This window comes from Papilio polytes, unplaced genomic scaffold, assembly GCF_000836215.1.
Source record: "Papilio polytes unplaced genomic scaffold, Ppol_1.0 DF821289.1, whole genome shotgun sequence".
Classification (NCBI taxonomy): Eukaryota; Metazoa; Arthropoda; class Insecta; order Lepidoptera; family Papilionidae; genus Papilio; species Papilio polytes.
In genome coordinates this window covers 5,867,250-5,879,476 of record NW_013527915.1, presented here as the reverse complement: position 1 = coordinate 5,879,476, position 12,227 = coordinate 5,867,250, and the positions used below count along the sequence as shown (strand labels likewise).

Below are 12,227 nucleotides of genomic sequence, written 5' to 3'. Positions count from 1 at the left end.
CCCACTCAACCTGCCAAACCAGAAGTTTACTTCATCAGATACAAGACACAGGTATGTCAAATAACTTAATACACACACATTTTAAAGTTAGGGTTCCAAAACAATTAAGAATTAGACAATTGAAGATGAATAACCAAATTAAGCTACATAATACCATAGATAGATAGTTCATCAAACTGTTTAGTCGGTTACAATCAATACAGAATTATCTTACTAATGTCCACTATAATTGGACAACGTTAGGTAGATGCCGTTTAAAATGTAATGAACATGGTTACTTAGTAAAATTTATTACATAATTGACGCGTGAGGTGCAGGGACAGTGTAATTAATGAAAGTAGAACTTTGGTACTTACTATGCAGGAATGTGGTGTTAAATAATGTTAAGTAATAGTTATATATTATGTTCTGAATAACAATGTGCTACAGCCGAAGGGTAAACTGATCTATGATTTAGACCAGTGCTTCATAGTTCTAGTGGAGTCCGGTATAATGCAAGCAAAACATTTTAAAAAGGATTTGCGAGTGATAAGTTTGGGAATCTAAGGAATTATCCTGGATGCAAGTTGGTTGATAACAGCGATTAAACAAAGACAATGCTTCCTGGCATTGTCTAGGAAGTGTGATCGATTCTCACACCTGGCAGTAGGGCAGATTACGGTGATGACATAATATTTGCTGCTAACAATAGGCTACACACAACGTGCACTGCCTCACATTATCGTACACAAGTCAATAGGATCATAGGATTAGTAGGTCAAATAAAAACAGATTAATTTAAGTAAATTGGTGTGTTCCTTCAAATTTGCGATCAGCTGTCAATTCTTAATTAAAATTTGCTCGACTCACACCATGTGACCGTAGCTTTTGATTTGTTGAGAATTTTATTACTATTACCGTATTTAAAATAATGCTATTACCATAAAGAAAACCATTTGATGTTACTAAAGAGATCATTTGTAAGGCATAGTCTTTTAGCGCATCATAAAAGTATTTAATTATGAATGAATATGTATGAGTGTAACGTAATTTTTAATTGTTTAGGTGGAATTTAAATTTTGTGAGCGACATTTAAAATTCTATTAGTCTTTTTTTATTTCTATGGTGATATTTTACACAAGAGATACTACGCGATTTGAAAATTATAATGTACTCTTACATATAGCAGCGTTCGCTTTTTTCTTACTTAAGTGTTTATTGCACAACATAGAAATGTTTCATGTAAATCGCATTATAATTACCGGCTCAGCCCAAATCTCAATGAAACGAAAGTGTGTTACAGTAATAACTTGCATAACATAACAATAACAGCAGCCTCCGCATATTGAATGTTAAAATAATAGATTATTATACCAATCAAAATTATCGTCAAACAAGATAGCAATTTTAGTTATGTCGTAATCATAAGAAGCACGGGTCTTTCATATTTCGGCTAAGATGTACTTAGCTGTTGGTAAATAAGATTAATCAAGTCGAAACATTCTTATGCTACGATACAAACAATATTCAAACAAGACTACAGTTTGTCATTCATCTTATAAGTGTAAAATAAGATATAAATGATTTTTTCTGCCCTGTTACTATGTGAACTTTCTCGTTTCACTCAAGGCGATGTCATTGGATTCATTTACATGTTTTACTTATATTTGTATGTTTTCCTTTTCTAGAAACAAGAGGGTTACCCAGCGGCGAAGCCTCCAGCACAACAGTATGGTCCTCCGGCCTCCGCCCCATCATCGAGCTACGGCGCGCCATCCGGCGACAGTTCATACTGAAAAGGAAATCCACAAACTCTCGCATATTCGCCCTCAGATGAAGCTTTTCTACCAAAAAACATAGTTGATTTGTATGATAGTCATAAATAATTTTATATAATAATTATGTTAGTTATTGTAGCGCTTATTATGAATTGGAATGTTAACTCTGTGGACTTTATTGAAGAGGGCGATTGTATAGAGGGTGTAGTGAGTGGCATACTGGCAGACCGCCAAACCCCGAGTTTATTTTTATCTTTCATCAAATTGATGAGATTGTAAATATATTTTTATATCATTAAATGTTTTAGATAATACATACTTTTTTAATTTTAGTTTCATATGTGATGATTAGTGCTCATGACTTTTAGGCCCGAATTTTCAGTTAGGTTGCCAAGAATTTGCTTGGATTTTGATAGTAATTAGATCTTCATTTCTTAACTATCGACGTAGTTAGATCTTGTCCAGCATCAATTGTCATTCTCTTCTGAAAATTAGGACTTAGACACACCAAGTCGCACCATCTTTACTAAACTGTCTGACACATTTGCGTAGCGTAAGTTATCCTGAGTCGACCTTTGAACATCCATTGAGGCGAAGGTAACGTCGCGGAATCTGTGTTTTTATGAAATCGTTTGCAGCCAAAATGGAAAGCATTTAAACTATCAAAGCACGTTTGATACAAGGGCAATGGGACATTGACAATACACACTCGCATAAAATGTAAACAGTGTAAAAACAATCTAACATTTTTGTGTAAATTTTACAGAATAATTTGAAAGGGGTAATACGACAGGTTAGATAAATTACATACCAAACCTATATGACATTATAGAAAACGGGGCATAGAGATCATGAACTTTTGGAACTTTTAATTGCTTGTTAATCCTATGTTTGTAATTGATATACAAAAAATTAAGAATAAAACTGTGTATGAAATAACAATAGTTACGGTATGTAATTGTTTTGAAGGAATCGGATCTGAGATGTAGGTTATTCATTGTATTGCGTAAAGTGTTAACCAGCGACACAGAGGGACGCATTCGTATGTTTAGATGTGCGCTAAAAGCGAAAACATGTGAATCACATTTGTAATGATAATATTTTGTTGGGCAACACGCTACGCTGTCCACGTCCTGAAATATATCAATAAATTCTATTGATTTATTATAAAAGGAAGATTCATTAGAAGAATCAGTTTTAAAATTACTTAAATGATATTATTTAAAGATTAGATAGATTTACCTCGATATACGAGTATGTTATTTTTCAGTATTACGTGTTGTCCTACATAATGAGTTTTTTATCCATGTAAATTTTGCTTTTGACTTATTCAAATAAATTTATATCTCTTTCAACGACATTTCCTTACGTTCACACATATGTTACGTATATACTTTGTGTGTATATTAAATTTACAAGTATTATAACTGAAAACAGGTACACCACAAAAAGAAAGTTAAGTTATCGTATTTGAAAAGTAAAGTAATGACAGAATAATACGTAACTTTGGCCAAGGTCACTATTCGAAAGAATTTTACTATTGTTTGGAATAACGAGGTGGCGAAAATACGAGATTGAATTAGATCTTAAGAGAAAGTTTCAACCGTGCCTCAGATAACGCCAATTACCTTATATTAAGTAAATTACCACACTCAGAGTCCGTATATGGTTGCCCTTTAGCAGCCAATTGACGAACATATCTTTATTTTCCGATCCATACCCTTGACACTGTATCAGCACATTCCTGCAATGTTATTACGAGTGCAATATATCCGATTTTGGTAGGCCGAGGACGCGTTAGTACATCTGAGTGCTAAGTTTACAATTGTAAATAAGAATTTTTATATTCTGCGCGGATACACCAATATTGTAACTTGAGGTAGTCAGAAATTATTAAAGTAACTGGAAATAAATAATTATTCTTAATTTTGGATTTTTTGATAAATAATGATTTTTTATGCGTTTTATTTTCCTATGAATTTCACAACTTTCTCTACTAACCATGTGTGTTTAAAGGACTCGTATTTGCTACGGCTATAACAACATATTACATCCCATCCTTGCAACACTTATTTCCGCCACAGATTCAATTGTTGAATTTAACGGACTAAAACGACATTTACACTAAATAGTTATAATCTTTATTCAACTCATTATAAAGTTGTTAAGTTCCGCAGTGACATAACACGTCCGTGCCCGTGCGAGAATAATAGCAAGAAATGTCTCACGGCATCATTATACTTAGGTACCTTATTATTGTTATTTACGACTTTCGCGTTGGTACTGTTGAATATTGTTTACATACACGAACTGTTGATTGTCGACTTTGTAGAACTCAAAGGAAAGATGTGATCGCGCTACTCTTATAGCATCTCTTTGGTCATTCCAAAATAATCGTTATGAGATGTTTTGGTTGTGTTGGACTGAACTAGATTGGACAGAATACTAATTTTACTATAATTAGAGTAATAAACAAATTATTGGATTAATTGGAAAATACTAAATTTTCGTTTTCAGGATTACGTAGCTTCCTGTGAATAGATGAATTTCTGTAGTTTAATTGTTACAATTACGATCTAATCTTCTGTAATATTTTCTCATATCCTTATACAGGCCTACATTAGTATGCTAAAATTGTTGTTACGTGTGGTAGTTACCACACAGGCCCCAAATGTTTTAGATTATGGTTAATCACATTATGAAATGAGGTTATAGTGCGAGTAAATTTTGGGGTGCATTTTCTAATTCGTTGTTGCATGCTGAATGCTACTGAGATACATTTTGTTTTTTTTTTTACAAAGTGACATGACTAGCACGACTTTCACTTACTTGTAATACACTTATCCATAATAATATGGTGCTAACAAAATTATGCAACACAATGCCTGTGGGGATCCGCCTTGCGGTCGCAACCTTGAAATTTTTTTTTCTAGAATATTTGGCACACTGGCATTTGGTGCCAACCTTCATAACTGTTAAAACTGTAGTGAAAAATTTGCTATTATTTCGCTTCAATGCCTTTATCCAAAATCTAAGCGAATAAACTTTTATTAATATTTATAAATCAATAATCTATTTTTACCATTAGTTCCAGATTTATCTAGACGCTCCTAAAGTAAATATGAAAACAGCGCCAGAGAGTCGATCTATTTTCGTCGCAGTAAGCTTCTTGCATTCGTTACAGCGACTGTTTTACAACAACTGCAATATACGGTGATCTTTTTGATTATATTGTCTAAAAATGAGTGCACTCAAAATAGAAGCGGAGATAAAGGTCGAATCAGAACCGTGTGTGGTGGCCTGGGACAACACATTGTACGTTGGCACAGAAACTGGCGCCATCTTTGTAAGTTTTTGAAGTAAACTTTTATTCGGTACTTAATTAAAGTATTTGAAAAGAAATAAATAATCACTTACCAAATAGTCTTAAGTTAAATGAAAAAAATATAAAAATTGTCGTTCTGCACGTAAACTAATTGATTTTATTTATTACATTTTTTCACTATTTCACGACAAACCTTTTTTCTTTCAGTCATACGATAAAAACCTATCTCCGGGTGCGGATTGGATAGCACATGAATCGCAAGTGTTTGCATTGAGTGCGGCAAACGGCTTTGTGTACTCATCCTCTTACGACGGAGGGGTACGGGTTTGGTCCGCCAAGGGTGACAAAATCGCTGAGCTTCCACCCACGGGGGGAGACATCGGCGCTTTATGTGTGCATGAAAACCAGTTAATTTCTGGCGATGAAAGTGGCAATGTAGGTAACCTTTAATTGCAATTTATATTCAATAAGATATCTATCTTATTGAATAATAATAAATAAATCTAAATTAAAAGAAACAAAATTGCATCTGCAATTTTGTTTCTTTTAATTTATTAGTTACCAAAGATGTAAGATGTGATTTCAAATCATTTGCAGGTTGTGATTTACGAGAACAATAAAGTGAAAGCCAAGTACCAAGTCCTCGAAGAAGTGAAGGATATAAGTCTGAAGCCGCCTTATATGTTTACAGCGCGAGATTTATATGTTACAGTCACAGAAATAAAACCAGGTTAGATCATTTTGTTTATTACAAGCATTTTGTTTATAACTAATTTACTAATCATATTTAATACTTTTCATACTAAGATTATAAATGCGAAAGTTTACATGGATATTTGTTAGAGTTTTTAGCCTAAACGGCTGAACGGATTTCGATGAAATTTGGGATAGACGTAGAGGATAGTCTGGAACAAATAAGCTACTCAGCTTTGATTTTTATAATTCGACGCGGGCGGAGTCGTGGGCGGAAGCTAGTGTGTTCACATTTTCCACAAATATCATTTCATAAACTGTTTCGTGTAATTTAGATTTTTCCTTGTATTATGATTATATCACACAAATGAAATTTTAATGACCATATTGTCTAGTTTATTGATATTCTATTAGATTTTACTAAATACATATTTGCATAAGAATGACAAAGTTTGCAAAACTCATGAATTTTAATTTTATCTTCTATTTCTGCAGATGTATTTGTAATTATGCCTTTTGACGTTAATTACCTTTTAATGTTCTTTAATTCCTCCATCATGTCCGTCTTATGTTAAATATTTTTTAAAGGTTAGTCAAAATTTGCACATCATCACATTAAACAAAAGTTTACAATTTTAAAAGGTTTTTCTCAAGAACATCGGTATGTTACTTACCGTTATTAACATAACGTATCGTCGCAGAGGAATCGAAAACCCGGTTCACGACCCGCCATACAATGGAGGGGCGCGCGCCGCTGCGGGTGGCGGGCACCCGGCTCCTCGTCACCGCAAGGGGTGCCAACAACCTGCAGTTACATGACGCCTCCATCGATACCAAGTTCAAAAAACTACATGAAGTTAAGGTGTGACCGATTTCTCAAACATAAAAATAATTCAGCTACCCAGTGTTATTCGCGTATCAATATTAATTAAATCAAGATACATTTTGACACTGTGCTAAAGCTAACATAAGCAAAAGTACTTATTTACTCAGAACAAAGTAATGCCGTTTTTTTAATAAAAGTAAAGTAATTTAAAGCAAAAGGATTGGATGTATTCGACAAAAGCGCCTGCGGAAACTTAATTATTATTTAGTATAATACCAAGATTAAATATTAACAGATAAAAAAATCGAAGGCAAATTATTTATATAGATTAAATAAGCAAGGAGAATACAGTACTTAAATTTATCTATTGAAATGTTTGTTCTAGGTGAGCGATATGATATTAACATCTCTATCAGTGAGCGAAGACCACGCTTGGACTGGTGGTTGGGACGGTGTCGTGCGACGATGGAAGATCGCCGGTGATCAACTCCAACCAGCAGGGGAGATAAACCTGGGTGTCTGTGTGAATGCACTTGTTGCTATCAAATCTGATGTAGCTTATGTCGTTTTAACAGGAGGACGACTAGTTTGCCTGAAAGGCGCATAATTAACATATTCAAACATTAGTCAATTGTAAATTTTATGTAAGATTTCCTTGGACATTCTGCCCCTGAATAAAATTTGTTATAATTGTATACAAAGTCCTAGATAGGTATACCAATAAAATATGTTTTTCTTTTAATCCATTCATTATACAGTTTCCTTAATATTTCTCCATTAAACTCCTTTTTGATAATTTTGGTCTCTCATCAGAGAAGAACAAGTGATACAGATTTTACAAATCCCAGAAGTTAGTCTTGCTTAAAATAACTTTTATAATATGATTACTTTATTTTATGCCAATCTTAGATTTAAACAAGATGGTCGACATTGACAAAATATACAGGATTACACTTATCGCAGCCACATTTTTTTCAACTGAAGCAATTAAATAAGTTACATACATTTCTAATGTGAATGATTGCACTGCTAATTGTTTTAAAAATAAATATAAGTTTATTAAATTTTCCCTTTCGACAAGATAATGAAAAATTAAGTTATCTTTTACTAATCATTTCTATTTACTATATAACAATAATGTTCATCAATAATTAGATGATAATTTCAACATCACATAGTTCTTCCTCTGAAGGCAGTTTCACGGTTTTAGGTTCAATGTAATTAGGACTGATAGGAGGCAACCCAGCTTTTTCACGGCGACGTAGCTCTAGATAGGCCTCACGTTGAGCCCAATCTCTCAAATGGATATCGGGACTATAAGCCCATGCAAATCCACCAAGTACTAGACATAATGTTACTGAGAAGAAGAATGATGCGTTGTGGACGTTAGTATCCTCTTCTTTGCTCTTGTAATCAAAACCATAGCTAACCCAATTTTTGTCTTCAGCTTTTTCACATGCAGTTGTAGCAGTTTCGCTGTTCTTTTTTGATGTCGAGATGCACCGATTTAATTTGTTATAATGATTCCAAACACATCTTTGGACGACAGGCATATGACGAAGTTTTATCAAAGCAGCCATGTTCGCGCTAAAAATAAATAACAATTGAGCAAGTACTTACAGAATACAACGAATATTTTAATATTTTATAAGTAAAACCTACCAATAATAGCGCTTTTATAGTAAAATTCTTAATTTTTTTTCTCTTCCTGAAATCGAAGATTATGAAATCAATTTTCAAAGTGACAGATAAAAACAAAGAGTGTGTAGACAAAGGTACAGACAAATGATAGAACTTTGAATTTACTCTTTGAATTCTGGATGCCGGTAACTCCTGTCAAAGTCATTGTCATTCTATTTTTCACTTGTGCTTGCGTATTTCATATTTTATAACTTTGCGACAATTTAATTAAATATTTACCATCGCCGATTTAATTGTGTTTCGATTATATTTTAATTATTAATATATTCAATATGGTGGTAAGGAGTTATAATGAAGAACTTAAATACTTAGAGAAGATGAACCCCCATTGCTGGAGAATCAAGAAAGGATTTCAGCCAAACATGAATGTGGAGGGTTTATTTTATGTCAATAGTACACTTGAAAAATTAATGTTGGAAGAGTTAAGGAACTCATGCAGACCTGGAATGACGGGAGGGTTTTTACCCGGCGTGAAACAAATTGCTAATGTCGCTTCTTTACCGGGAATTGTGGGTCACTCTATTGGGCTGCCAGATGTTCATTCGGGATACGGTTTTGCTATAGGTATATTATTTTCTTACAATTTTTTTCTCAGTATTTAAATATTCATTTATTGCGCAATAATAATGCTTGAGAGTTTTCAGGAAATATGGCGGCATTTGATATGTCTGACCCTAAATCAATTGTTTCGCCTGGTGGTGTTGGTTTTGATATTAATTGTGGTGTTCGTTTACTTAGAACCAATTTAAGTGAAAAAGATGTACTCCCAATTAAGGTATTAACATGATACTTTAGTTTGTTTAACACTATTCTCTAAACAGCATTATTTTTAATTTTTTTTTTATTTAAGGAACAACTGGCACAAAGTCTTTTTGATCACATACCTGTTGGTGTTGGATCAAAAGGTATAATTCCTATGAATGCAAGAGACTTGGAGGAAGCATTAGAAATGGGTATGGATTGGTCTCTTAGAGAAGGATATGTTTGGGCTGAAGATAAGGAACATTGTGAGGAGTATGGTCGGATGTTGAATGCAGATCCATCAAAAGTAAGTCTTAGAGCAAAGAAGAGAGGTCTACCACAGTTGGGGACACTGGGTGCTGGTAACCATTATGCTGAGATACAAGTGGTTGATGAAATATTTGATAAATATGCTGCAAGCAAAATGGGCTTGGAGAGAACTGGCCAAGTTGTAGTGATGATACATTCTGGAAGTAGAGGGTTTGGACATCAAGTTGCAACAGATGCTCTAGTTGAAATGGAAAAGGCAATGAAGAGGGACAAGATTGATGTAAATGATAGGCAATTAGCTTGCGCCAGAATAAATTCTGTTGAAGGACAAAATTATCTGAAGGCAATGGCAGCGGCTGCTAACTTTGCTTGGGTTAACAGAAGCTCGATGACCTTCCTAACTCGACAGGCATTTGCAAAACAATTCAAAATGGCTCCGGATGATTTAGACATGCATGTGATATATGATGTGTCCCACAATATTGCTAAAATTGAGGAACATGTTGTAGACGGAAAAGTGAAGACATTATTAGTTCACAGAAAGGTAAATAGTTTCAATAGTTTATTTTCCATTATTATTCAATAGATTGGCCAATTCAAAGTAGAGAATAGAAGTAGAGAATAAATAAGCCATTGGATGTTATTATTTATTGTAACTTAGAGACCTAATTCTTGTCATTATTATTTAATTGTATCTCGTTATCTCTTTAATAGTTTTAATAATTTCAGGGTTCTACAAGAGCATTCCCTCCGCACCATCCCTTAATTCCGGTAGATTACCAGCTGACTGGTCAGCCAGTGTTGATTGGTGGGTCAATGGGCACATGCAGCTATGTCCTCACTGGAACTCAACAGGGCATGACTGAAACTTTTGGTACTACTTGTCATGGAGCGGTGAGTAAATCAGCATACTGAAATACTACCTGCATTTAATAGATTCTATTAATATAGTGTTTAAATGTATGTAAAAATGAATTTTGAAACTACAGTTAACTAAAAAACCTAATGTCAAAACATTTACCTTAAATGGTGCAATATTTAATATTATTGCACCACATCCTATGTGATGCAATAGTTTAATTTGTTTTTTTTTTGCATTATCAGTCTTCTTGCATTTAACAGGAAATATTAATTTAATGTGATTTCCCAAGGCTTAAAGTATTGTATTGTTATTAATTTATTTATTTATATTAAATGTATCAATTTGAAATATTCTGTGTAACTATTTAAGTGTTCCTGTTTTTATTTTGTTTTTTCAGGGCCGTGCATTGTCTCGTGCTAAATCTAGAAGGAACATTGATTATAAAGATGTTTTGAATAAATTAGAGAGCATGGGTATATCTATTCGTGTAGCCTCACCTAAGCTTGTGATGGAAGAAGCTCCGGAGTCATATAAGAATGTGACTGATGTTGTTGACACCTGCCATGCCGCTGGTATCAGCAAGAAGACTGTCAAGTTAAGGCCTATTGCTGTTATAAAAGGCTGAACTCTAACCTATTATATGAGTACTGATTATAATTTTGATTCATACCAAGATTGTTAAAAATGTATCTCTTAAATATTGTTTAATGCTAAATTTCTAATTAAACAAGGTGTTTTTTGCATTTAAAGAAATATGGTACTATTTATGATAGTACTGTGAATAAATGTTAAAATTATTAACGTGAAATAAGAATAAGAAATATCCTATTGTAACTATATTTGTAGTAAGCTAGCATTTTTACTCTGATATTTATATTATGGATTTATTTTAACAATTTATAATAAAACAATGTTTCAGTATAACATTTATTATAGTTTTCACAACATGTTATAATTCTACTTTGAAAATATTAATACTGCAATAATTTGACTAACATGAGAGGTATTTTCTAATGACTATTTGCACTAAAGCTGTCTATATAACTTTCAATTTGTCCGCTATGACCACTAACAAGGCGGTGCCGAGGAAGAAGAGGCCGGATGGTAGAACTGCTGTTGTGTGGTCAACCTCATCTGTGAAAACGACTGATTTTTAAAGTTATTTATATTATTTGATGTGCCACATGCATTCAAAGTTGTTAAAGTGTGCTATAAATAAAGTTTTTACCTAACTTTTTGGTTTTTTACTATAACTCTTCCTTTTAACATAAGCGTGAAATTACCTATGCCAATAATATTAAACAATACAAACCGCAATTAGTATTTGATCTTTAAATTACTATCTTTTACATATTTTTTGATATTTATTGCTTTCTAACTACCAATACCTTGAACTCATATCCATTAAATGTATATTGTTTTAGTTTTATTTATCTGGTTCTTAGATTTAGTACAATCAATACAATAATTACCTGGCTCTACTTTGTTTCTATAAGGATCTTCACCGGCCCAGTCCATACACCTGCTTAGTGCAGATTCCCACCGCACGCGACGGATTTCCCGCTCTAAAACAATCACATTTCAACATTGTGCGAAAGTAGAAAAAGACAATTTATTATTAATATATTTGATTTTTGCAATTTTTTCATAATAAAAAATGTTGATTTAATAAACTATTTTTTAAGATAAAAAATATTTTAAACGGAAATGGAGCGGCATGGAACTAAAATATCATTTTAAAACAAGTTTCTTATTAGACCTTCAGCGGATATGGCGGGCATGAATGTGTCCGCCGGGGGGCGCGGCGTGGCGGGCGGCCACACGCGCAGCGCGCGCCCCGCCGCCACCGCCGCGCCCAGCGCCGTGCTCTCAGTCATCAGCGGCCGAATCTGTACAACAGTATCACAAATAAACATTTTCAATATCGTTTCACAAAACAAAATAACTATTCATTAGACGTCCAACTGGCGCACACAAGGCAACATACATATATGATTTTTGTCTCTTGCTTTTACAATACAATGGCATATGTCGGCGTTACGTATCTAAGTA

General features: G+C 33.6%; 5 protein-coding genes across 5 annotated transcripts in view; 3 read left to right on the top strand and 2 right to left on the bottom strand.

The window, feature by feature from the left end:
• The window catches only part of LOC106109260 (extensin-like), a gene marked incomplete in the record, with an annotated part of 3,005 nt that extends 946 nt beyond the window's left edge, over positions 1-2,059 (top strand). The window contains 2 exon segments of the mRNA XM_013290674.1: positions 1-51; positions 1,668-2,059. Coding sequence (XP_013146128.1) covers positions 1-51; positions 1,668-1,775 — 159 coding nt within the window.
• Positions 2,060-3,866: 1,807 nt separating this feature from the next.
• On the top strand, positions 3,867-7,351 carry LOC106109376. The gene is made up of 6 exons (XM_013290850.1): positions 3,867-4,002; positions 4,846-5,103; positions 5,290-5,517; positions 5,680-5,812; positions 6,477-6,637; positions 6,987-7,351. The coding sequence occupies exons 2-6, from the start codon at positions 4,999-5,001 to the stop codon at positions 7,206-7,208; spliced, it is 849 nt and encodes a 282-aa protein (XP_013146304.1). The 5' UTR covers positions 3,867-4,002; positions 4,846-4,998; the 3' UTR covers positions 7,209-7,351.
• Positions 7,352-7,752: 401 nt separating this feature from the next.
• Positions 7,753-8,181, bottom strand: LOC106109157 (NADH dehydrogenase [ubiquinone] 1 beta subcomplex subunit 11, mitochondrial). Its single transcript, XM_013290562.1, has one exon. The coding sequence runs from the start codon at positions 8,179-8,181 to the stop codon at positions 7,753-7,755; it is 429 nt and encodes a 142-aa protein (XP_013146016.1).
• Positions 8,182-8,444: 263 nt separating this feature from the next.
• LOC106109375 (tRNA-splicing ligase RtcB homolog) lies at positions 8,445-11,411 on the top strand. Its single transcript, XM_013290849.1, has 5 exons — positions 8,445-8,866; positions 8,947-9,077; positions 9,153-9,857; positions 10,043-10,207; positions 10,573-11,411. The coding sequence occupies exons 1-5, from the start codon at positions 8,575-8,577 to the stop codon at positions 10,798-10,800; spliced, it is 1,521 nt and encodes a 506-aa protein (XP_013146303.1). The 5' UTR covers positions 8,445-8,574; the 3' UTR covers positions 10,801-11,411.
• Positions 11,089-12,227, bottom strand: part of LOC106109377 (glycerol kinase-like) — a 4,800-nt gene continuing 3,661 nt past the window's right edge. Inside the window, 4 exon segments of the mRNA XM_013290851.1 lie at positions 11,089-11,309; positions 11,648-11,740; positions 11,935-12,101; positions 12,103-12,183. Coding sequence (XP_013146305.1) covers positions 11,212-11,309; positions 11,648-11,740; positions 11,935-12,101; positions 12,103-12,183 — 439 coding nt within the window. The 3' untranslated portion in view covers positions 11,089-11,211.